General features: G+C 46.5%; 2 protein-coding genes across 3 annotated transcripts in view; one reads left to right on the top strand and one right to left on the bottom strand.

Annotated features, from left to right (window-relative positions):
- The window catches only part of LOC144675632 (phospholipid-transporting ATPase ID-like), an 84,931-nt gene extending 63,272 nt beyond the window's left edge, over positions 1 to 21,659 (bottom strand). Inside the window, exons 1-5 of one of the 2 annotated variants that reach the window (XM_078536273.1) lie at positions 21,454 to 21,659; positions 17,401 to 17,624; positions 16,426 to 16,509; positions 14,663 to 14,908; positions 13,920 to 14,058 (exon numbers count right to left, since the gene is read on the bottom strand). In XM_078536273.1, the coding sequence (XP_078392399.1) occupies positions 13,920 to 14,058; positions 14,663 to 14,908; positions 16,426 to 16,509; positions 17,401 to 17,624; positions 21,454 to 21,616 (856 nt within the window). In that variant the 5' untranslated portion in view covers positions 21,617 to 21,659. The remainder of the gene's footprint in view (positions 1 to 13,919; positions 14,059 to 14,662; positions 14,909 to 16,425; positions 16,510 to 17,400; positions 17,625 to 21,453) is intronic. The other variant, XM_078536274.1, reaches the window with a different exon arrangement.
- Positions 21,660 to 22,768: 1,109 nt separating this feature from the next.
- LOC144675633 (uncharacterized) lies at positions 22,769 to 25,631 on the top strand. Its single transcript, XM_078536276.1, has 2 exons — positions 22,769 to 24,790; positions 25,287 to 25,631. Exons 1-2 carry the CDS (start codon positions 22,883 to 22,885, stop codon positions 25,434 to 25,436), a joined length of 2,058 nt encoding a protein of 685 aa, XP_078392402.1. The 5' UTR covers positions 22,769 to 22,882; the 3' UTR covers positions 25,437 to 25,631.
- The last annotated feature ends 687 nt before the right edge of the window (positions 25,632 to 26,318 follow it).

Raw genomic sequence — 26,318 nt, 5'->3', positions numbered from 1 at the left:
GCCCTGTTTAAATAGATTCTATAGGCTGTTTACTGTAGTGCACTGTTTAAATAGACTCTATAGACTGTTTACTGTAGTGCACTGTTTAAATAGACTGTTTACTCTAGTGCACTGTTTAAATAGACTGTTTACTGTAGTGCACTGTTTAAATAGACTCTATAGACTGTTTACTGTAGTGCACTGTTTAAATAGGTTGTTTACTGTAGCATGCTTTTTAAATAGACTCTATAGACTGTTTACTGTAGTGCACTGTGTAAATAGGCTGTTTAATGTAGGGCACTGTTTAAATAGACCCTATAGACTGTTTACTGTAGTGCACTGTTTAAATAGACTCTATAGACTGTTTACTGTAGTGCACTGTTTAAAAAGACTCTATAGACTGTTTACTGTAGTGCGCTGTTTAAATAAACTGTTTACTGTAGTGCACTGTTTAAATAGACTCTATAGACTGTTTACTGTAGTGCACTGTTTAAATAGACTCTATAGACTGTTTACTGTAGGGCACTGTTTAAATAGACTCTATAGACTGTTTACAGTAGTGCACTGTTTAAATAGACTCTATAGACTGTTTACTGTAGTGCACTGTTTAAATGGACTGTTTACTGTAGTGCATTGTTTAAATAGACTCTATAGACTGTTTACTGTAGTGCACTGTTTAAATAGACTGTTTACTGTAGTAAACTGTTTAAATAGACTCTATACACTCTTTACTGCAGTGCACTGTTTAAATAGACTCTATAGGCTGTTTGCTGTAGTGCACTGTTTAATTAGACTCTATAGACTGTTTAGTGTAGTGCACTGTTTAAATAGACTCTATAGACTGTTTACTGTAGTGCACTGTTTAAATAGACTGTTTACTGTAGTAAACTGTTTAAATAGACTCTATACACTCTTTACTGTAGTGCACTGTTTAAATAGACTCTATAGGCAGTTTGCTGTAGTGCACTGTTTAAATAGACTCTATAGACTGTTTAGTGTAGTGCACTGTTTAAATAGACTCTATAGACTGATTACTGTAGTGCACTGTTTAAATAGACTCTATAGGCTGTTTGCTGTAGTGCACTGTTTAAATAGACTCTATAGACTGTTTAGTGTAGTGCACTGTTTAAATAGACTCTATACACTGTTTACTGTAGTGCACTGTTTAAATAGACTCTATAGGCTGTTAACTGTAGTGCACTGTTTAAATAGACTCTATAGACTGTTTACTGTAGTGCACTGTTTAAATAGGCGGTTTACTGTAGTGCACTGTTTAAATAGACTCTATAGACTGTTTACTGTAGAGCACTGTTTAAATAGACTCTATAGGCTGTTTGCTGTAGTGCACTGTTTAAATAGACTCTATAGACTGTTTACTGTAGTGCACTGTTTAAATAGACTGTTTACTGTAGTTCACTGTTTAAATAGACTCTATAGACTGTTTACTGTAGTGCACTGTTTAAATAGACTCTATAGACTGTTTGCTGTAGTGCACTGTTTAAATAGACTCTATAGACTGTTTGCTGTAGTGCACTGTTTAAATAGACTCTATAGACTGTTTACTGTAGTGCACTGTTTAAATAGACTCTACAGACTGTTTACTGTAATGCACTGTTTAAATAGACTCTGTAGACTGTTTACTGTAGTGCACTGTTTAAATAGACTCTATAGACTGTTTACTGTAGTGCACTGTTTAAATAGACTCTATAGACTGTTTACAGTAGTGCACTGTTTAAATAGACTGTTTACTGTAGTGCACTATTTAAATAGACTCTGTAGACTGTTTACTGTAGTGCACTGTTTAAATACACTCTATAGACTGTTTACTGTAGTGCACTGTTTAAATAGACTCTATAGACTGTATGCTGTAGTGCACTGTTTAAATAGACTCTATAGACTGTTTACTGTAGTGCACTGTTTAAATAGACTCTATAGACTGTTTGCTTTAGTGCACTGTTTAAATAGACTCTATAGACTGCTTGCTGTAGTGCACTGTTTAAATAGACTCTATAGACTGTTTACTGTAGTGCACTGTTTAAATAGACTCTATAGACTGTTTGCATTAGTGCACTGTTTAAATAGACTCTATAGACTGTTTGCTGTAGTGCACTGTTTAAATAGACTGTATAGACTGTTTACTGTAGTGCACTGTTTAAATAGACTCTATAGACTGTTTGCTGTAGTGCACTCTTTAAATAGACTCTATAGACTGTTTACTGTAGTGCACTGTTTAAATAGACTCTTATAGACTGTTTACTGTAGTGCACTGTTTAAATAGACTCTATAGACTGTTTGCTTTAGTGCACTGTTTAAATAGAATCTATAGACTGTTTGCTGTAGTGCACTGTTTAAATAGACTCTATAGACTGTTAACTGTAGTGCACTGTTTAAATAGACTGTTTACTGTAGTGCACTGTTTAAACAGACTCTATAGGCTGTTTGCTGTAGTGCACTGTTTAAATAGACTCTATAGACTGTTTACTGTAGTGCACTGTTTAAATAGACTCTATAGACTGTTTACTGTAGTGCACTGTTTAAATAGACTCTATAGACTGTTTGCTGTAGTGCACTGTTTAAATAGACTCTATAGACTGTTTACTGTAGTGCACTGTTTAAATAGACTCTATAGACTGCTTACTGTAGTGCACTGTTTAAATAGACTCAATAGACTGTTTACTGTAGTGCACTGTTTAAATAGACTCTATAGACTGTTTGCTGTAGTGCACTGTTTAAATAGACTCTATAGACTGTTTACTGTAGTGCACTGTTTAAATAGACTCTATAGACTGTTTACTGTAGTGCACTGTTTAATTAGACTCTATAGACTGTTTGCTGTAGTGCACTGTTTAAATAGACTCTATAGACTGTTTACTGTAGTGCACTGTTTAAATAGACTCAATAGACTGTTTACTGTAGTGCACTGTTTAAATAGACTCTATAGACTGTTTACTGTAGTTCACTGTTTAAATAGACTCTATAGGCTGTTTACTGTAGTGCACTGTTTAAATAGACTCTATAGACTGTTTACTGTAGTTCACTGTTTAAATAGACTCTAAAGACTGTTTACAGTAGTGCACTGTTTAAATAGACTCTATAGACTGTTTACTGTAGTGCACTGTTTAAATAGACTCTATAGACTGTTTACTGTAGTGCACTGTTTAAATAGACTGTTTGCTGTAGTGCACTGTTTAAATAGACTCTATAGACTGTTTACTGTAGTGCACTGTTTAAATAGACTGTTTGCTGTAGTAAACTGATTAAATAGACTCTATAGACTGATTATTGTAGTGCACTGTTTAAATAGACTCTATAGACTGTTTACTGTAGTGCACTGTTTAAATAGACTGTTTACTGTAGTAAACTGATTAAATAGACTCTATAGACTGTTTACTGTAGTGCACTGTTTAAAAAGACTCTATAGGCTGTTTGCTGTAGTGCACTGTTTAAATAGACTCTATAGACTGTTTACTGTAGTGCACTGTTTAAATAGACTCTATAGACTGTTTACTGTAGTGCACTGTTTAAATAGACTCTATAGACTGTTTACTGTAGTGCACTGTTTAAATAGACTGTTTACTGTAGTAAACTGATTAAATAGACTCTATAGACTGTTTACTGTAGTGCACTGTTTAAAAAGACTCTATAGGCTGTTTACTGTAGTGCACTGTTTAAATAGACTCTATAGACTGTTTGCATTAGTGCACTGTTTAAATAGACTCTATAGACTGTTTGCTGTAGTGCGCTGTTTAAATAGGCTCTATAGACTGTTTACTGTAGTGCACTGTTTAAATAGACTCTATAGACTGTTTGCTTTAGTGCACTGTTTAAATAGAATCTATAGACTGTTTGCTGTAGTCCACTGTTTAAATAGACTCTATAGACTGTTAACTGTAGTGCACTGTTTAAATAGACTGTTTACTGTAGTGCACAGTTTAAATAGACTCTATAGGCTGTTTGCTGTAGTGCACTGTTTAAATAGACTCTATAGACTGTTTACTGTAGTGCACTGTTTAAATATACTCTATAGACTGTTTACTGTAGTGCACTGTTTAAATAGACTCTATAGGCTGTTTACTGTAGTGCACTGTTTAAATAGACTCTATAGACTGTTTACTGTAGTGCACTGTTTAAATAGACTCTATAGGCTGTTTACTGTAGTGCACTGTTTAAATAGACTCTATAGGCTGTTTGCTGTAGTGCACTGTTTAAATAGACTCTATAGACTGTTTAGTGTAGTGCACTGTTTAAATAGACTCTATAGACTGTTTACTGTAGTGCACTGTTTAAATAGGCTGTTTACTGTAGCATGCTTTTTAAATAGACTCTATAGACTGTTTACTGTAGTGCACTGTTTAAATAGACTCTATAGACTGTTTACTGTAGTGCACTGTTTAAATAGACTCTATAGACTGTTTACTGTAGTGCACTGTTTAAATAGATTCTATAGGCTGTTTACTGTAGTGCACTGTTTAAATAGGCTGTTTACTGTAGTGCACTGTTTAAATAGACTCTATAGACTGTTTACTGTAGTGCACTGTTTAAATAGGCTGTTTACTGTAGCATGCTTTTTAAATAGACTCTATAGACTGTTTACTGTAGTGCACTGTTTAAATAGACTCTATAGACTGTTTACTGTAGTGCACTGTTTAAATAGACTCTATAGACTGTTTACTGTAGTGCACTGTTTAAATAGATTCTATAGGCTGTTTACTGTAGTGCACTGTTTAAATAGGCTGTTTACTGTAGTGCACTGTTTAAATAGATTCTATAGGCTGTTTACTGTAGTGCACTGTTTAAATAGACTGCTTACTGTAGTGCACTGTTTAAATAGATTCTATAGACTGTTTACTGTAGTGCACTGTTTAAATAGACTGTTTACTGTAGTGCACTGTTTAAATAGACTCTATAGACTGTTTACTGTAGTGCACTGTTTAAATAGACTCTATAGACTGTTTACTGTAGTGCACTGTTTAAATAGACTCTATAGACTGTTTACTGTAGTGCACTGTTTAAATAGGCTGTTTACTGTAGCATGCTTTTTAAATAGACTCTATAGACTGTTTACTGTAGTGCACTGTGTAAATAGGCTGTTTAATGTAGGGCACTGTTTAAATAGACCCTATAGACTGTTTACTGTAGTGCACTGTTTAAAAAGACTCTATAGGCTGTTTGCTGTAGTGCACTGTTTAAATAGACTCTATAGACTGTTTACTGTAGTGCACTGTTTAAAAAGACTCTATAGACTGTTTACTGTAGTGCGCTGTTTAAATAAACTGTTTACTGTAGTGCACTGTTTAAATAGACTCTATAGACTGTTTACTGTAGTGCACTGTTTAAATAGACTCAATAGACTGATTACTGTAGTGCACTGTTTAAATAGACTCTATAGGCTGTTTGCTGTAGTGCACTGTTTAAATAGACTCTATAGACTGTTTAGTGTAGTGCACTGTTTAAATAGACTCTATACACTGTTTACTGTAGTGCACTGTTTAAATAGACTCTATAGGCTGTTAACTGTAGTGCACTGTTTAAATAGACTCTATAGACTGTTTACTGTAGTGCACTGTTTAAATAGGCGGTTTACTGTAGTGCACTGTTTAAATAGACTCTATAGACTGTTTACTGTAGAGCACTGTTTAAATAGACTCTATAGACTGTTTACTGTAGAGCACTGTTTAAATAGACTCTATAGACTGTTTACTGTAGTGCACTGTTTAAATAGACTGTTTACTGTAGTGCACTGTTTAAATAGGCGGTTTACTGTAGTGCACTGTTTAAATAGACTCTATAGGCTGTTTGCTGTAGTGCACTGTTTAAATAGACTCTATAGACTGTTTACTGTAGTGCACTGTTTAAATAGACTGTTTACTGTAGTTCACTGTTTAAATAGACTCTATAGACTGTTTACTGTAGTGCACTGTTTAAATAGACTCTATAGACTGTTTGCTGTAGTGCACTGTTTAAATAGACTCTATAGACTGTTTGCTGTAGTGCACTGTTTAAATAGACTCTATAGACTGTTTACTGTAGTGCACTGTTTAAATAGACTCTACAGACTGTTTACTGTAATGCACTGTTTAAATAGACTCTGTAGACTGTTTACTGTAGTGCACTGTTTAAATAGACTCTATAGACTGTTTACTGTAGTGCACTGTTTAAATAGACTCTATAGACTGTTTACAGTAGTGCACTGTTTAAATAGACTGTTTACTGTAGTGCACTATTTAAATAGACTCTGTAGACTGTTTACTGTAGTGCACTGTTTAAATAGACTCTATAGACTGTTTACTGTAGTGCACTGTTTAAATAGACTCTATAGACTGTATGCTGTAGTGCACTGTTTAAATAGACTCTATAGACTGTTTACTGTAGTGCACTGTTTAAATAGACTCTATAGACTGTTTGCTTTAGTGCACTGTTTAAATAGACTCTATAGACTGCTTGCTGTAGTGCACTGTTTAAATAGACTCTATAGACTGTTTACTGTAGTGCACTGTTTAAATAGACTCTATAGGCTGTTTACTGTAGCATGCTTTTTAAATAGACTCTATAGACTGTTTACTGTAGTGCACTGTGTAAATAGGCTGTTTAATGTAGGGCACTGTTTAAATAGACCCTATAGACTGTTTACTGTAGTGCACTGTTTAAATAGACTCTATAGACTGTTTACTGTAGTGCCCAGTTTAAATAGACTCTATAGACTGTTTACTGTAGTGCACTGTTTAAATAGACTCTATAGACTGTTTACTGTAGGGCACTGTTTAAATAGACTCTATAGACTGTTTACAGTAGTGCACTGTTAAAATAGACTCTATAGACTGTTTACTGTAGTGCACTGTTTAAATGGACTGTTTACTGTAGTGCATTGTTTAAATAGACTCTATAGACTGTTTACTGTAGTGCACTGTTTAAATAGACTGTTTACTGTAGTAAACTGTTTAAATAGACTCTATACACTCTTTACTGCAGTGCACTGTTTAAATAGACTCTATAGGCTGTTTGCTGTAGTGCACTGTTTAATTAGACTCTATAGACTGTTTAGTGTAGTGCACTGTTTAAATAGACTCTATAGACTGTTTACTGTAGTGCACTGTTTAAATAGACTGTTTACTGTAGTAAACTGTTTAAATAGACTCTATACACTCTTTACTGTAGTGCACTGTATAAATAGACTCTATAGGCAGTTTGCTGTAGTGCACTGTTTAAATAGACTCTATAGACTGTTTAGTGTAGTGCACTGTTTAAATAGACTCTATAGACTGTTTACTGTAGTGCACTGTTTAAATAGACTGTTTACTGTAGTAAACTGTTTAAATAGACTCTATACACTCTTTACTGTAGTGCACTGTTTAAATAGACTCTATAGGCTGTTTGCTGTAGTGCACTGTTTAAATAGACTCTATAGACTGTTTAGTGTAGTGCACTGTTTAAATAGACTCTATACACTGTTTACTGTAGTGCACTGTTTAAATAGACTCTATAGGCTGTTAACTGTAGTGCACTGTTTAAATAGACTCTATAGACTGTTTACTGTAGTGCACTGTTTAAATAGGCGGTTTACTGTAGTGCACTGTTTAAATAGACTCTATAGACTGTTTACTGTAGAGCACTGTTTAAATAGACTCTATAGACTGTTTACTGTAGAGCACTGTTTAAATAGACTCTATAGACTGTTTACTGTAGTGCACTGTTTAAATAGACTCTAAAGACTGTTTACTGTAGTGCACTGTTTAAATAGGCGGTTTACTGTAGTGCACTGTTTAAATAGACTCTATAGGCTGTTTGCTGTAGTGCACTGTTTAAATAGACTCTATAGACTGTTTACTGTAGTGCACTGTTTAAATAGACTGTTTACTGTAGTTCACTGTTTAAATAGACTCTATAGACTGTTTACTGTAGTGCACTGTTTAAATAGACTCTATAGACTGTTTGCTGTAGTGCACTGTTTAAATAGACTCTATAGACTGTTTGCTGTAGTGCACTGTTTAAATAGACTCTATAGACTGTTTACTGTAGTGCACTGTTTAAATAGACTCTACAGACTGTTTACTGTAATGCACTGTTTAAATAGACTCTGTAGACTGTTTACTGTAGTGCACTGTTTAAATAGAGTCTATAGACTGTTTACTGTAGTGCACTGTTTAAATAGACTCTATAGACTGTTTACAGTAGTGCACTGTTTAAATAGACTGTTTACTGTAGTGCACTATTTAAATAGACTCTGTAGACTGTTTACTGTAGTGCACTGTTTAAATACACTCTATAGACTGTTTACTGTAGTGCACTGTTTAAATAGACTCTATAGACTGTATGCTGTAGTGCACTGTTTAAATAGACTCTATAGACTGTTTACTGTAGTGCACTGTTTAAATAGACTCTATAGACTGTTTGCTTTAGTGCACTGTTTAAATAGACTCTATAGACTGCTTGCTGTAGTGCACTGTTTAAATAGACTCTATAGACTGTTTACTGTAGTGCACTGTTTAAATAGACTCTATAGACTGTTTGCATTAGTGCACTGTTTAAATAGACTCTATAGACTGTTTGCTGTAGTGCACTGTTTAAATAGACTGTATAGACTGTTTACTGTAGTGCACTGTTTAAATAGACTCTATAGACTGTTTGCTGTAGTGCACTCTTTAAATAGACTCTATAGACTGTTTACTGTAGTGCACTGTTTAAATAGACTCTTATAGACTGTTTACTGTAGTGCAATGTTTAAATAGACTCTATAGACTGTTTGCTTTAGTGCACTGTTTAAATAGAATCTATAGACTGTTTGCTGTAGTGCACTGTTTAAATAGACTCTATAGACTGTTAACTGTAGTGCACTGTTTAAATAGACTGTTTACTGTAGTGCACTGTTTAAATAGACTCTATAGGCTGTTTGCTGTAGTGCACTGTTTAAATAGACTCTATAGACTGTTTACTGTAGTGCACTGTTTAAATAGACTCTATAGACTGTTTACTGTAGTGCACTGTTTAAATAGACTCTATAGACTGTTTGCTGTAGTGCACTGTTTAAATAGACTCTATAGACTGTTTACTGTAGTGCACTGTTTAAATAGACTCTATAGACTGCTTACTGTAGTGCACTGTTTAAATAGACTCAATAGACTGTTTACTGTAGTGCACTGTTTAAATAGACTCTATAGACTGTTTGCTGTAGTGCACTGTTTAAATAGACTCTATAGACTGTTTACTGTAGTGCACTGTTTAAATAGACTCTATAGACTGTTTACTGTAGTGCACTGTTTAATTAGACTCTATAGACTGTTTGCTGTAGTGCACTGTTTAAATAGACTCTATAGACTGTTTACTGTAGTGCACTGTTTAAATAGACTCAATAGACTGTTTACTGTAGTGCACTGTTTAAATAGACTCTATAGACTGTTTACTGTAGTTCACTGTTTAAATAGACTCTATAGGCTGTTTACTGTAGTGCACTGTTTAAATAGACTCTATAGACTGTTTACTGTAGTTCACTGTTTAAATAGACTCTAAAGACTGTTTACAGTAGTGCACTGTTTAAATAGACTCTATAGACTGTTTACTGTAGTGCACTGTTTAAATAGACTCTATAGACTGTTTACTGTAGTGCACTGTTTAAATAGACTGTTTGCTGTAGTGCACTGTTTAAATAGACTCTATAGACTGTTTACTGTAGTGCACTGTTTAAATAGACTCTATAGACTGTTTACTGTAGTGCACTGTTTAAATAGACTGTTTGCTGTAGTAAACTGATTAAATAGACTCTATAGACTGATTACTGTAGTGCACTGTTTAAATAGACTCTATAGACTGTTTACTGTAGTGCACTGTTTAAATAGACTGTTTACTGTAGTAAACTGATTAAATAGACTCTATAGACTGTTTACTGTAGTGCACTGTTTAAAAAGACTCTATAGGCTGTTTGCTGTAGTGCACTGTTTAAATAGACTCTATAGACTGTTTACTGTAGTGCACTGTTTAAATAGACTCTATAGACTGTTTACTGTAGTGCACTGTTTAAATAGACTCTATAGACTGTTTACTGTAGTGCACTGTTTAAATAGACTGTTTACTGTAGTAAACTGATTAAATAGACTCTATAGACTGTTTACTGTAGTGCACTGTTTAAAAAGACTCTATAGGCTGTTTACTGTAGTGCACTGTTTAAATAGACTCTATAGACTGTTTGCATTAGTGCACTGTTTAAATAGACTCTATAGACTGTTTGCTGTAGTGCGCTGTTTAAATAGGCTCTATAGACTGTTTACTGTAGTGCACTGTTTAAATAGACTCTATAGACTGTTTGCTTTAGTGCACTGTTTAAATAGAATCTATAGACTGTTTGCTGTAGTCCACTGTTTAAATAGACTCTATAGACTGTTAACTGTAGTGCACTGTTTAAATAGACTGTTTACTGTAGTGCACAGTTTAAATAGACTCTATAGGCTGTTTGCTGTAGTGCACTGTTTAAATAGACTCTATAGACTGTTTACTGTAGTGCACTGTTTAAATATACTCTATAGACTGTTTACTGTAGTGCACTGTTTAAATAGACTCTATAGGCTGTTTACTGTAGTGCACTGTTTAAATAGACTCTATAGACTGTTTACTGTAGTGCACTGTTTAAATAGACTCTATAGGCTGTTTACTGTAGTGCACTGTTTAAATAGACTCTATAGGCTGTTTGCTGTAGTGCACTGTTTAAATAGACTCTATAGACTGTTTAGTGTAGTGCACTGTTTAAATAGACTCTATAGACTGTTTACTGTAGTGCACTGTTTAAATAGACTGTTTACTGTAGTAAACTGTTTAAATAGACTCTATACACTCTTTACTGTAGTTCACTGTTTAAATAGACTCTATAGACTGTTTACTGTAGTGCACTGTTTAAATAGACTCTATAGACTGTTTACTGTAGTGCACTGTTTAAATAGACTCTATAGACTGTTTACTGTAGTGCACTGTTTAAATAGGCTGTTTACTGTAGCATGCTTTTTAAATAGACTCTATAGACTGTTTACTGTAGTGCACTGTTTAAATAGACTCTATAGACTGTTTACTGTAGTGCACTGTTTAAATAGACTCTATAGACTGTTTACTGTAGTGCACTGTTTAAATAGATTCTATAGGCTGTTTACTGTAGTGCACTGTTTAAATAGGCTGTTTACTGTAGTGCACTGTTTAAATAGATTCTATAGGCTGTTTACTGTAGTGCACTGTTTAAATAGACTGCTTACTGTAGTGCACTGTTTAAATAGATTCTATAGACTGTTTACTGTAGTGCACTGTTTAAATAGACTGTTTACTGTAGTGCACTGTTTAAATAGACTCTATAGACTGTTTACTGTAGTGCACTGTTTAAATAGACTCTATAGACTGTTTACTGTAGTGCACTGTTTAAATAGACTCTATAGACTGTTTACTGTAGTGCACTGTTTAAATAGGCTGTTTACTGTAGCATGCTTTTTAAATAGACTCTATAGACTGTTTACTGTAGTGCACTGTGTAAATAGGCTGTTTAATGTAGGGCACTGTTTAAATAGACCCTATAGACTGTTTACTGTAGTGCACTGTTTAAAAAGACTCTATAGGCTGTTTGCTGTAGTGCACTGTTTAAATAGACTCTATAGACTGTTTACTGTAGTGCACTGTTTAAAAAGACTCTATAGACTGTTTACTGTAGTGCGCTGTTTAAATAAACTGTTTACTGTAGTGCACTGTTTAAATAGACTCTATAGACTGTTTACTGTAGTGCACTGTTTAAATAGACTCTATAGACTGTTTACTGTAGGGCACTGTTTAAATTGACTCTATAGACTGTTTACAGTAGTGCACTGTTTAAATAGACTCTATAGACTGTTTACTGTAGTGCACTGTTTAAATGGACTGTTTACTGTAGTGCATTGTTTAAATAGACTCTATAGACTGTTTACTGTAGTGCACTGTTTAAATAGACTGTTTACTGTAGTAAACTGTTTAAATAGACTCTATACACTCTTTACTGTAGTGCACTGTTTAAATAGACTCTATAGGCTGTTTGCTGTAGTGCACTGTTTAAATAGACTCTATAGACTGTTTAGTGTAGTGCACTGTTTAAATAGACTCTATAGACTGTTTACTGTAGTGCACTGTTTAAATAGACTGTTTACTGTAGTAAACTGTTTAAATAGACTCTATACACTCTTTACTGTAGTGCACTGTTTAAATAGACTCTATAGGCTGTTTGCTGTAGTGCACTGTTTAAATAGACTCTATAGACTGTTTAGTGTAGTGCACTGTTTAAATAGACTCTATAGACTGTTTACTGTAGTGCACTGTTTAAATAGACTGTTTACTGTAGTAAACTGTTTAAATAGACTCTATACACTCTTTACTGTAGTGCACTGTTTAAATAGACTCTATAGGCTGTTTGCTGTAGTGCACTGTTTAAATAGACTCTATAGACTGTTTAGTGTAGTGCACTGTTTAAATAGACTCTATAGACTGTTTACTGTAGTGCACTGTTTAAATAGACTCTATAGGCTGTTAACTGTAGTGCACTGTTTAAATAGACTCTATAGACTGTTTACTGTAGTGCACTGTTTAAATAGGCGGTTTACTGTAGTGCACTGTTTAAATAGACTCTATAGACTGTTTACTGTAGAGCACTGTTTAAATAGACTCTATAGACTGTTTACTGTAGTGCACTGTTTAAATAGACTCTATAGACTGTTTACTGTAGTGCACTGTTTAAATAGGCGGTTTACTGTAGTGCACTGTTTAAATAGACTCTATAGACTGTTTACTGTAGTGCACTGTTTAAATAGACTCTATAGGCTGTTTACTGTAGTGCACTGTTTAAATAGACTCTATAGACTGTTTGCTGTAGTGCACTGTTTAAATAGACTCTATAGGCTGTTTATTGTAGTGCACTGTTTAAATAGACTCTATAGACTGTTTGCTGTAGTGCACTGTTTAAATAGACTCTATAGGCTGTTTACTGTAGTGCACTGTTTCAATAGACTCTACAGACTGTTTACTGTAATGCACTGTTTAAATAGACTCTGTAGACTGTTTACTGTAGTGCACTGTTTAAATAGACTCTATAGACTGTTTGCTGTAGTGCACTGTTTAAATAGACTCTATAGGCTGTTTACTGTAGTGCACTGTTTAAATAGACTCTACAGACTGTTTACTGTAATGCACTGTTTAAATAGACTCTGTAGACTGTTTACTGTAGTGCACTGTTTAAATAGACTCTGTAGACTGTTTGCTGTAGTGCACTGTTTAAATAGACTCTATAGACTGTTTACTGTAGTGCACTGTTTAAATAGACTCTGTAGACTGTTTGCTGTAGTGCACTGTTTAAATAGACTCTATAGACTGTTTACTGTAGTGCACTGTTTAAATAGACTCTGTAGACTGTTTGCTGTAGTGCACTGTTTAAATAGACTCTATAGACTGTTTGCTCGAGTGCACTGTTTAAATAGACTCGGTAGACTGTTTACTGTATTGTGCTGTTTAAATAGACTCTATAGACTGTTTGTTGTAGTGCACTATTTAAATAGACTCTGTAGACTGTTTGCTCTAGTGCACTGTTTAAATAGACTCTATAGACTGTTTACTGTAGTGCACTGTTTAAATAGACTATAAACTGTTTGCTGTAGTGCACTATTTAAATAGACTCTGTAGACTGTTTGTGGCAGTGTGCTGTTTGAATAAATTCTGTGGACTGTTTGCTGTAAATTTTGCCCCAACTCCAGTTCACTGTGTGACACATTAGTGTCAACGCTCACTCCCGTTTCAAAAAAAATAAACTTTGGTTACTCCACTTCACTTCCAGCAGCAACTGTACCCTCCCTAACGTGCCCACCATAGACCTTGTAGACTGTTGGCAGCAACGCACTCTAGATAGAGACTCTGTCGACTGCTTCGGGGACACACAAATGGAGAGATATGCACAGACTCACCAACAAACCGAAACTGGTTGGGGAATATTTCAAAGAGACTAGCGCTTTGCATGGCAAAGAGAATGGCAAAATATATGGCCAGGCTGCCCCAGATGAAAAAATGGTTGATGGCGGTCCAGTAGCCAGTGTCGAGTCCAATCTGTGGGTCAACAGCAGACAGGAAGTGAGGTCACATCACCCAGGAAGAACATCCACCTCAGGCAGAATGGTTCACAGCAACAACAACAACAACTGGACTGAGCGAGGGCATTGACCAAAGCATCAAATTACTAGAGCATCTTCAGGAACTGTCCCCCCCCCGCCAGTGAGTCAGCAAGGAATGGGAAGAGGGAAAATGGAACAAGGAAGACAGAAGGAGCAAACGAGAAAGGAGTGCGAGATAGACAGAGCGATGCAGAAGGATAGAGAGAGAGAAAGAAGTGTAAGAGGGTGAGAGGTAGAAAGCGAGGGAGATACGGGGACAGGAAGAGCGAGCGAGTGCGATGGAGGGAACGGGATGGAGATTTTATAAAGAAGGTACAAAGCAGAGAGGTTTGAACTGTTCTGTGACGCACCCCAAGGGTGAATAGCCCACCAATTCGCACCGTGTTCACAGGACACAGGAGAGTGGGGTACAGCAGGGTCTAGCTGCAACCTCCCCCACCCCCTGACCTCCCCCCCCCCACCCCCCACCCCCCCACCACCCATCCACGCCGCAGGACGTTAATGTCAATCACTGGGCCCGAAGCCTGAGGCCTACCTACCTGCACACTGACCACAATCACCAGCGAGGTTGCCACGGTGACGGCGAAGGACTGGTAGTCGGCCATGTGGGTGCCGTCGTCCCGCGTGGAGTCGGAGAGGGTCCCGTAGGGGATGAAGAAGAGGATGATGGAGGTGTAGATGCCCTGGGCGATGCAGATGAAGAACTCGCGCTTGTTGAAGAGGAGGTTGAGCTGACCGGGCTCGTACAGCTTCGGGTACTGCAGGCTCCGCTGCTCAGGGACATCCTGTAGGGAGGGCAACGCACGCGCCGTCAGACATTGCCGCTGTGGGGGCAGGGGAGGGGGAGGGGGGGGGGGCTGGGGGTGAGGGGTGGGAACGTCCCATAGTCCCGGAGAGACGCACACTGTAGTCGGCCAGCTCCCCCTCTCTCTCCCACCCCCCCGTGCGATGCACACTCTAGTCGACAAGCTCCCTCTCTCCCTATGTGGTGCACGCTGTAGTCGACCGGCTCCCTCCACCGCCTGTGCGATGCACACGCTAGTCGACAGGCTCCCTATGTGGTGCACGCTGTAGTCAGCCAGCTCCCTCTCTCCCCGCCACACCGCCCCCCCCCCCGTGCGATGCACACTCCAGTCGATAGGCTCCCTCGCTCCCCATGTGGGGCACGCTGTAATCGACCTGCTCCCCACCAACCCCATCACCACCAACATCCCACCCACCACCACCAACCACCCTCCCCACCCCGTGCGATGCACACACTAGTCGACAGGCTCCCTCACTCCCTATGTGGTGCACACTGGAATCGAGCAGCCCCTTCCCTCCTGCACACACTGCAGTCAGCCGGCCCCTGCCCGGCCCCGATGCGACGCACGGTGTAGTCGACCAGCTCCCTACTCCCTATGCGATGCACGCTGTAGTCGCACAGCCCCCCCCCACCCCAACCCCCCCACCACGTGCAGCGCAACCTATCGTTGAGCTTGTCCCTCCCCACACCCCAACACTCTGCGGTCAACGGCTCACCACCACCTTCTCAAGGGGGCAACTAGGGACGGGCAATAAATGCTGGGCCCGTCCCAGCGACACCCACATCCCGTGAACGAAGTAAGAAAAAACAACAACAACTCCGTCCCCGAGAGAAACTCTACACTCGGGGGTTTCCACGGACCGGGACCCGGGGATGAGGGGACTTCAGTCCGTGTGGGAGAGACTGGGAGAAGCTGGGATTGTTCTCCTCAGAGCGGAGAAGGTTAAGGGGGAGATTGAATCGAGGCGTTCGGAATCAGGAAGGGGGTTTGGACAGAGTCAATGAGGAGAAACTGTTTCCACTGGGCAGGAGGGTCGGTAACCAGAGGGGGACACAGATTGAAGAGAATCGGGGAAAGAACCAGAGGGGGAGATGAGGAGAGTTTATTTTTATAAACGCAGCGAGTTGTTGTGATCTGGAAGGCGCTGCCTGAAAGGGCGGCGGGAGCAGATTCAATAGGAACTTTCAAAAAGGGGGGGAATCGGATAAATACTGGAAGGGGAAAAACCTGCAGGGAGATGGGGGGAAGAGCAGGGGGGCTGATCTTTCAGAACGACAGCACAGACAGGACAGGCCGAATGGCCTTCTCCTGTGCCCCGCGACGCTGTCAACTCTTCACGTGCGGGACAGTGAATCTTGGCATCGCTTGAGAGAGAGAGAGAGAGAGAGAGAGAGAGAGGGGGGCAGATGCGTTAATCCCACCTCGTTTACCAGAACAAGACTTCACCCAGTTAAAGGCGCCGGTCGGTCAGCGCTGTGCGAAACCGTTTCACCTACCTGGTCAAAAACTCCCATGGCCAGCACAGGGAGAGACGTATAGACAATATTGTACAACGTGATGAAGTATTGGTCATACACGGTCTAACAGGGGGACAACGGAGAAGCAACAGTCAGAGTTACAGTCAGAGGTGGACCGAGTTGAGAGTTTAATTCTCGCGCAGAGTCGCACCCGCTCTCAAAAACAAAAATCCCCCAGTTTCTCAAGCGTCGCCGCTTAAGTACAAGTGGCTACGAGAGCGGGTCAGAGGCTGGGAATCCTGCGGAGAGTAACTCACCTCCTGACTCCCCCAAAACCTGTCCACACCCATCTACAAGTCAGGAGTGGGATGGAATACTCCCCACTTGCCCTGGATGAGTTGCAGCTCCCACAACACTCGAGAAGCTCGACACCATCCAGGACAAAGCAGCCCTGCTCGATCGGCACCCCATCCACAAACATTCACTCCCTCCAACACCGACGCACAGGGGCAGCAGCGTGTGTACCATCTACAAGATGTACTGCAGCGACTCACCAAGGCTCCTTCGACAGCGCCGCCCAAACCCACGACCTCTACCATCTAGAGGGACAAGGGCAGCAGACACATGGGGAACCACCACCACCTGGAAGTTCCCCTCCGAGCCACTCACCACCCTGACTTGGGAATATATCGGCCGTTCCTTCACTGTCGCTGGGTCCAAATCCTGGACCTCCCTCCCTAACAGCACGGTGGGTGTACCTACACCACACGGGGGACAAAAGCCTGGAACTCCCTCCCCAACAGCGCCGTGGGTGTACCTACACCACAGGGACCGCAGCGGCTCACCTCCCCCCCCCACCCCCCAACCTCCTCAAGCGGGGAATTAGGGATGGGCGACAAACGCTGGGCCCAGCCAGCGAGGCCCCCATCCCCGGGGAGTGTACCGAGTAACCTTATCGCTGACACAACAGCGACAGGAGAGGGAGGAATGGCGCACGCGCGAGCGTCTCGATACCTGGGCTGAAAACCCGCAGAAGAAGCCAAACCAGAAGTGGACCATGGTGAAGGCAAAATTCTTGTAGAAAAAGTAGCAGAGGAACTTGCACATGCGGAAGTAGGACCAGCGCCCATGCACCAAGAGCAGTCTCTGCAGGAACTTGAACTGGGACACGGAGTAGTCAGAGGCTAGCACAGCCTGGATTCCTTCTTGTCCACTGATCCCCACTCCGATGTGAGCAGCTGGGGAAGGAACGACAGGCCGATTAGCCGCGCGTTTGGATAGCGCCTTCCGCGCAGTACGACCCCCGCGGGAGGCTTTACGGCGGCTCCATCGGACAGGGTCTGACCCCGAGGCTCACGGGGAGAGATTAGGGACGGGGCGGACGACAGCTCGGTCGAAGAGGTCGGTTTTAAGGGGGGTCTTAAAGGAGAGAGAGAGAGAGAGAGAAGAGGTTGAGGGAGGGAATTCCAGAGCTCAGGACCCCCCAGGCAGCTGAAGGCACGGCCGCCAATGGTGGAGCGATGGGAACCAGGGGATGTGCAAGAGGCCGGAATTGGAGGAGCGCAGAGATCTCGGAGGGTTGTAGGGGCTGGAGGAGGTTACAGAGATAGGGAGGGGTGTAGGGGCTGGAGGAGGTTACAGAGATAGGGAGGGGGTGTAGGGTCTGGAGGAGGTTGCAGAGATAGGGAGGGGGTGTAGGGTCTGGAGGAGGTTACAGAGATAGGGAGGGGTGTAGGGGGATGGAGGAGGTTACAGAGATAGGGAGGGGTGTAGGGGCTGGAGGAGGTTACAGAGATAGGGAGGGGTGTAGGGGGATGGAGGAGGTTACAGAGATAGGGAGGGGTGTAGGGGCTGGAGGAGGTTGCAGAGATAGGGAGGGGGTGTAGGGTCTGGAGGAGGTTACAGAGATAGGGAGGGGTGTAGGGGCTGGAGGAGGTTGCAGAGATAGGGAGGGGGTGTAGGGGCTGGAGGGGGTTACAGAGATAGGGAGGGGTGTAGGGGCTGGAGGAGGTTACAGAGATAGGGAGGGGTGTAAGGACTGGAGGGGGTTACAGAGATAGGGAGGGGTGTAGGGGCTGGAGGGGGTTACAGAGATAGGGAGGGGGTGTAGGGGCTGGAGGGGGTTACAGAGATAGGGAGGGGGTGTAGGGGCTGGAGGAGGTTACAGAGATAGGGAGGGGTGTAGGGGCTGGAGGGGGTTACAGAGATAGGGAGGGGTGTAAGGACTGGAGGGGGTTACAGAGATAGGGAGGGGTGTAGGGGCTGGAGGAGGTTACAGAGATAGGGAGGGGTGTAGGGGGACTGGAGGAGGTTACAGAGATAGGGAGGGGTGTAGGGGCTGGAGGAGGTTACAGAGATAGGGAGCGGTGTAGGGGCTGGAGGAGGTTACAGAGATGGGGAGGTGTGTAGGGGCTGGAGGAGGTTACAGAGATAGGGAGGGGTGTAGGGGCTGGAGGAGGTTACAGAGATAGGGAGGGGTGTAGGGGCTGGAGGAGGTTACAGAGATAGGGAGGGGGTGTAGGGGCTGGAGGAGGTTACAGAGATAGGGAGGGGGTGTAGGGGCTGGAGGAGGTTACAGAGATAGGGAGGGGGTGTAGGGGCTGGAGGAGGTTACAGAGATAGGGAGGGGGTGTAGGGGCTGGAGGAGGTTACAGAGATAGGGAGGGGTGTAGGGGCTGGAGGAGGTTACAGAGATAGGGAGGGGGTGTAGGGGCTGGGAGGAGGTTACAGAGATAGGGAGGGGGTGTAGGGGCTGGAGGAGGTTACAGAGATAGGGAGGGGGTGTAGGAGCTGGAGGAGGTTACAGAGATAGGGAGGGGTGTAGGGGCTGGAGGAGGTTACAGAGATAGGGAGGGGGTGGGGAGGGAATAGGAAAACGGGTGGAGAATTTTAATCGAGGGGTTGCCAGTGTGGGGTCAGCGAGCACACGACAGGGTGATGGGTCGATGGGACTCGGGGCGAGTTACGAACATCCCCTCCGCCAGTTGACCCTCCTCCTGCATCTGCGCCACTCGCGCACATGACAGACTATCCGAGCCTGGGGGGGGAGGGGCTTCACAGGGAGGCTCGATTTACCTCCTCCCCCGAGGTACAGAACGGCGGGCGGGGGGAGGGGGGGGGGGGGGAAGGTGCTCTGAGGCCACCAGCCACCCCGTAAACCGTGGCCCCGATCCGAGGGGCCTCACCTAGGCCGAAGCCTGAGGCCTGCAGGCCGCTGCGCCCCGACCGGGGTCTCTCAGTACCACCCCGCCGGGCCCAGGGGCCTCGCTCGGAATCTGCCCCTCGACCTTTCCCTCACCTCACGAGCTCCGGAGGGAAAGAACGTCCACCTCGAAGGAGGAGCGAGGGGAACCAACGGAAACTCAACGATCCATTTCTAATTTGGGAGAACAGAGGGATCGTGTACACAAGTCACCGAGGAGGCCAGGGTGAGTTGAGAAGCCTGTTTAAAAATACATACGTGATCCTTGGGGCTTTATAAGTAGAGGCATTCAGCACAAAAGCAAGGCCGTTGGGCTAAACCCTTTATAAAAAGACTGCTTAGGCCTTGGCCGGAGTATCGTGCCTGATTCTGGGTCCCTCACTTTAGGAAGGATGTCAAGCCCATGAAGAGGGTGCTCTTAGGAACACCTACCTCCCAGAACTACATGATTTCTTAAAAAAAAATCGGAAGGGCATTGAGTTATTTGGGACACTCTCTCCCGAGTAGTTTATTTCTCTCTAGAAGGTTCCAAGTTCACTTTGGCCTGTGGGCAAGCTGCATTTATCCGAGAAATCACACGACTTCGGCTCGGCGACCAGCAAGACACCCGGGGAGATGAGAGTTACTCTGTTTATTCGAGTTAAAATTTGGCAGGGGGGGGTGGCGGCGGGGGGGGAACTGCCGTTGCCAGGCTGTGGGCTCCTGCTGATCGGCTGAAAGACACCTGGCCTGGGAGAGGTTCTGCCTCAACGTGTCTCTTTTGAACTGCGCGCGCGTGTCTTGGGAGCCAACCATGAAGGAAGGTCACCTGCAGTGCCGCGGAGTACGGCCAAAAAATTCTCGTCGCGGCGTCACTCGCCTGTGAGGCGGCGACAGGCGAGAGTTAACGAAGACCACGCTTCACTGAAGATCCTTTGGAAAGGACTTCCCGGTCATTACAGTGACCAGCGCTCCGTCTTCACACACAGGGGGACCACGCCGACAGCCTCAAGACCTTTTTGAACTCCATCCTCTTTTTTTCACGTAAAGTGTTCCCTCATGCCGACCTCTGCAGAGACCTTATTTGTCGTGTCCTTTGTTTTGCAGGGGCGCGGGGTGGGATTTTGAAAAAAGGGGTAAATCTTTACACTTGCGGATTACAAATTGGATGCCAACCCGTTTTTAAAAAAAGAAGTTTTGCTTGATGATAAAATCAATCAGGCCGACTCTATTGAAAGATGCCTGGTTAGAGTCTCCGTGGCTCTGGATCCAGCGGTGGTGAAGGGAAACACTTGGCCATTTTGGTGGGCGATGTGACCATTTACACGGACGGGGCGAGCTCTGGAGCAGTGGGGCCGGAGAAACCGCGCACTCTTCCCTTCAGGGACCTAACGCTTACAGAGGAGATATACCCGGAACGGGACCCGGGGATGAGGGACTTCAGTCTGTGTGGGAGAGACTGGGATTGTTCTCCTCGGAGCGGAGAAGGTTAAGGGGGAGATTGAATCGAGGCGTTCGGAATCAGGAATGGGGTTTTGGACAGAGTAAATAAGGAGAAACTGTTTCCACTGGGCAGGAGGGTCAGTAACCAGAGGGGGACACAGATTGAAGAGAATCGGGAAAAGAACCAGAGGGGGAGATGAGGAGAATTTATTTTATAAACACAGCGAGTTGTTGTGATCTGGAAGGCGCTGCCTGAAAGGGCGGTGGGAGCAGATTCAATAGGAACTTTCAAAAGGGGGGGAATCGGATAAATACTCGAAGGGGAGACGTTTGCAGGGCGATTAGTGGGGGGTAAACGGGATGAATGGGATAGCACTTTGAAAGCGCCGGTACAGTCAGGAGGGGCCGAATGGCCTTGCTCTCCGATTCCAGGCGGTACTCACTCTTTATCATGCTGACGTCGTTGGCCCCGTCGCCGATTGCCAGGGTAACGGCCTTCTTATACTTCTTCACCAACTCAACTACCTGGGCCTTCTGGAGGGGGGTCACCCGGCAACAGATCACAGCCTTGCAGGCACAGGCCGTCTCCAGGAACTCCAGCTCCATGTCAGCCTCCAGGGCGTGGGCCTACACCGACACGTCACAGTCAATACCCCCATCCAACTGCACTGCCCAGGAGCAGGCCGCTCGGCCCATCTGCTCAGTGCTGGTCTTCAGTGTTCCTCCCAGCCCATCACTGTCCCACACGGACACCCGCTCCTCCATCACTCGCCCTCCCTCCCTCGCAATCCCCCTCCCTCCCTCCCTCGCAATCCCCCTCCCTCCCTCCCTCACAAACCCCCTCCCTCGCAATCCCCCTCCCTCCCTCCCTCGCAATCCCCCTCCCTCCCTCCCTCGCAATCCCCCTCCCGCCCTCCCTCGCAATCCCCCTCCCGCCCTCCCTCGCAATCCCTCTCCCGCCCTCCCTCCCTCGCAATCCCCCTCCCTCCCCCACTCGCAATCCCCCTCCCTCCCTCGCAATCCCTCTCCCGCCCTCCCTCCCTCACAATCCCCCTCCCTCCCCCACTCGCAATCCCCCTCCCTCCCTCACGCCCACACTCGCAATCCCCCTCCCTCCATCACGCCCACGCTCGCAATCCCCCTCCCTCCATCACGCCCACGCTCGCAATCCCCCTCCCTCCCTCACGCCCACACTCGCAATCCCCCTCCCTCCTTCACGCCCACACTCGCAATCCCCCTCCCTCCCTCACGCCCACACTCGCAATCCCCCACCCTCCCTCACGCCCACACTCGCAATCCCCCACCCTCCCTCACGCCCACACTCGCAATCCCCCACCCTCCCTCAGGCCCACACTCGCAATCCCCCTCCCTCCCTTGCTCATGCCTCCTCCCTCCCTCCTTCCCTCGTGGCCCCCTCCCTCCCTCCCGCGGGTCTGCCCCTCCCTCCCTCCCGCGTGGCCCCCTCCCTCCCTTCCTCGGGTCTGCCCCTCCCTCCCTCCCTCGGGCCAACCCCTCCTCCTCGTGTCCTGCCCCACTTTCAGATAACAGCTCCTCCATCACACACACAGATGACCGAATGTGCATTTCTCTAGTGCCTTTCACCACCTCAGGACATCCCAAAGGGCTTCTCAGCCAATGAAGGAGTTTTGCCTCTCCGTGTGCTCCCTGTCGCAATGGAGGGTACGTGGTAGCCAATATGCGCACAGCAAGATCCCATAGCCAGCGATGTGACAATGACCCCAGGTCATTTTTTTTTTTAACAAGTGGTGTTGGTTGAAGGATTAATATTGTTCACAGGGCAAAGTTCCCCCATCACCCCCAGGTTTTTCTTCCAAAAGAGGCCGTGGGTTCTTTTATATCCACCTGAGAGGGATGTCCAGAAAGACGGCACCTCTGACAGTGCGGCACTCCCTCAATACTGACCCTCCGACAGTGCGGCGCTCCCTCAGCACTGACCCTCCGACAGTGCGGCGCTCCCTCAGCACTGACCCTCCGACAGTGCGGCGCTCCCTCAGCACTGACCCTCCGACAGTGCGGCGCTCCCTCAGCACTGACCCTCCGACAGTGCGGCGCTCCCTCAGCACTGACCCTCCGACAGTGCGGCGCTCCCTCAGCACTGACCCTCCGACAGTGCGGCGCTCCCTCAGCACTGACCCTCCGACAGTGCGGCGCTCCCTCAGCACTGACCCTCCGACAGTGCGGCGCTCCCTCAGCACTGACCCTCCGACAGTGCGGCGCTCCCTCAGCACTGACCCTCCGACAGTGCGGCGCTCCCTCAGCACTGACCCTCCGACAGTGCGGCGCTCCCTCAGCACTGACCCTCCGACAGTGCGGCGCTCCCTCAGCACTGACCCTCCGACAGTGCGGCGCTCCCTCAGCACTGACCCTCCGACAGTGCGGCGCTCCCTCAGCACTGACCCTCCGACAGTGCGGCGCTCCCTCAGCACTGACCCTCCGACAGTGCGGCGCTCCCTCAGCACTGACCCTCCGACAGTGCGGCGCTCCCTCAGCACTGACCCTCCGACAGTGCGGCGCTCCCTCAGCACTGACCCTCCGACAGTGCGGCGCTCCCTCAGCACTGACCCTCCGACAGTGCGGCGCTCCCTCAGCACTGACCCTCCGACAGTGCGGCGCTCCCTCAGCACTGACCCTCCGACAGTGCGGCGCTCCCTCAGCACTGACCCTCCGACAGTGCGGCGCTCCCTCAGCACTGACCCTCCGACAGTGCGGCGCTCCCTCAGCACTGACCCTCCGACAGTGCGGCGCTCCCTCAGCACTGACCCTCCGACAGTGCGGCGCTCCCTCAGCACTGACCCTCCGACAGTGCGGCGCTCCCTCAGCACTGACCCTCCGACAGTGCGGCGCTCCCTCAGCACTGACCCTCCGACAGTGCGGCGCTCCCTCAGCACTGACCCTCCGACAGTGCGGCGCTCCCTCAGCACTGACCCTCCGACAGTGCGGCGCTCCCTCAGCACTGACCCTCCGACAGTGCGGCGCTCCCTCAGCACTGACCCTCCGACAGTGCGGCGCTCCCTCAGCACTGACCCTCCGACAGTGCGGCGCTCCCTCAGCACTGACCCTCCGACAGTGCGGCGCTCCCTCAGCACTGACCCTCCGACAGTGCGGCGCTCCCTCAGCACTGACCCTCCGACAGTGCGGCGCTCCCTCAGCACTGACCCTCCGACAGTGCGGCGCTCCCTCAGCACTGACCCTCCGACAGTGCGGCGCTCCCTCAGCACTGACCCTCCGACAGTGCGGCGCTCCCTCAGCACTGACCCTCCGACAGTGCGGCGCTCCCTCAGCACTGACCCTCCGACAGTGCGGCGCTCCCTCAGCACTGACCCTCCGACAGTGCGGCGCTCCCTCAGCACTGACCCTCCGACAGTGCGGCGCTCCCTCAGCACTGACCCTCCGACAGTGCGGCGCTCCCTCAGCACTGACCCTCCGACAGTGCGGCGCTCCCTCAGCACTGACCCTCCGACAGTGCGGCGCTCCCTCAGCACTGACCCTCCGACAGTGCGGCGCTCCCTCAGCACTGACCCTCCGACAGTGCGGCGCTCCCTCAGCACTGACCCTCCGACAGTGCGGCGCTCCCTCAGCACTGACCCTCCGACAGTGCGGCGCTCCCTCAGCACTGACCCTCCGACAGTGCGGCGCTCCCTCAGCACTGACCCTCCGACAGTGCGGCGCTCCCTCAGCACTGACCCTCCGACAGTGCGGCGCTCCCTCAGCACTGACCCTCCGACAGTGCGGCGCTCCCTCAGCACTGACCCTCCGACAGTGCGGCGCTCCCTCAGCACTGACCCTCCGACAGTGCGGCGCTCCCTCAGCACTGACCCTCCGACAGTGCGGCGCTCCCTCAGCACTGACCCTCCGACAGTGCGGCGCTCCCTCAGCACTGACCCTCCGACAGTGCGGCGCTCCCTCAGCACTGACCCTCCGACAGTGCGGCGCTCCCTCAGCACTGACCCTCCGACAGTGCGGCGCTCCCTCAGCACTGACCCTCCGACAGTGCGGCGCTCCCTCAGCACTGACCCTCCGACAGTGCGGCGCTCCCTCAGCACTGACCCTCCGACAGTGCGGCGCTCCCTCAGCACTGACCCTCCGACAGTGCGGCGCTCCCTCAGCACTGACCCTCCGACAGTGCGGCGCTCCCTCAGCACTGACCCTCCGACAGTGCGGCGCTCCCTCAGCACTGACCCTCCGACAGTGCGGCGCTCCCTCAGCACTGACCCTCCGACAGTGCGGCGCTCCCTCAGCACTGACCCTCCGACAGTGCGGCGCCCCCTCAGTACTGACCCTCCGACAGTGCGACACTCCCTCAGTGCTGACCCTCCGACAGTGCGGCGCTCCCTCAGTACTGGCACAGGGAGCGTCATCCCAGATTATGGGGCTCGAGACTCTGGAGTGGGGACTTAAACCCTAGACCTTCTGACTGAGACGAGAGAGAGAGAACGCAACTGACTGAGACATGGATTAAGACACTGGTGGAAGATGAAGGGGTGATATAATCGAGGGGTTTGTGATGATTAAAGGATCCGATTGGGTCGATAGAGAGAAACTATTTCCTCTGGTCGGGAGTGGGAGGGGAGAGAGTCCAGAACAAGGGGGCAGAACCTTAAAATGGGAGCCAGGGGTGATGTCAGGAAGCACTTCCTCACCAACAGGGGAGCGGAACACTCCCCCAGAGAGGGTGGGTGCAAGTGGCCAGGGGAGAGGGCGGCAATTGGTCATGTCAGAACTGCGATGGATAGACTTGAGAAGGGGATTAAAGGTGATGGAAGCGAGGTGGGTGGATGGATTTACCATTGTCCCAGCCAGTGGACAGGAAGGAATGTATGTGTGTGTGTATATATTATATACAAAATATACCCTGACTAGTCATGACTCATACCCAGAGGAATTTCTAACCTCCAGAAGGCGGCAGGGACCTTGTTACCTTTACAGAGGTGCTAATGCCTTCTGCAACAGCCGACAACCAAATTCCAAAAACGCACCAACTTACATGGCCAACGTAAATGCGCCAACAACCCCTCTTTACATTTCTAAGGCAGACAGAGATGTGAGTCTGCAAAGGACCAGAAAAGGGACCCCGACTCCCTCGATTAAACACCCCGAGGATCCAGAGCTGGGAAAACACATCCTTTGCCCAAGGCCCAAGAGGAGGAGGGGGACGTGTGTCACATGGCCTCCCCCAAACTGCCGGAAGCGGTAATATCGCCGCGTGGAACTGAATCCGGGCAGTCGACCGTCTGGCTGTGTCCAGGCACGTTGTCTGACCCTCATCCGCACACCGTGAACTACTGGA

Source organism: Cetorhinus maximus, unplaced genomic scaffold (genome assembly GCF_964194155.1).
Source record: "Cetorhinus maximus unplaced genomic scaffold, sCetMax3.hap1.1 HAP1_SCAFFOLD_1063, whole genome shotgun sequence".
Lineage (NCBI taxonomy): Eukaryota > Metazoa > Chordata > Chondrichthyes > Lamniformes > Cetorhinidae > Cetorhinus > Cetorhinus maximus.
This window is presented reverse-complemented; position numbering and strand designations above follow the sequence as displayed.

What these genes read in the sequence shown, in the direction of transcription:
- LOC144675633 (XM_078536276.1), top strand. Translation starts at nt 22,883, where the DNA reads ATGTCCAGAAAGACGGCACCTCTGACAGTGCGGCACTCCCTCAATACT. An exon ending in TCAGCACTGACCCTCCGACA is followed by an intron (nt 24,791 to 25,286) that starts GTGCGGCGCTCC and finishes ACCCTCCGACAG; the next exon opens with TGCGGCGCCCCCTCAGTACT.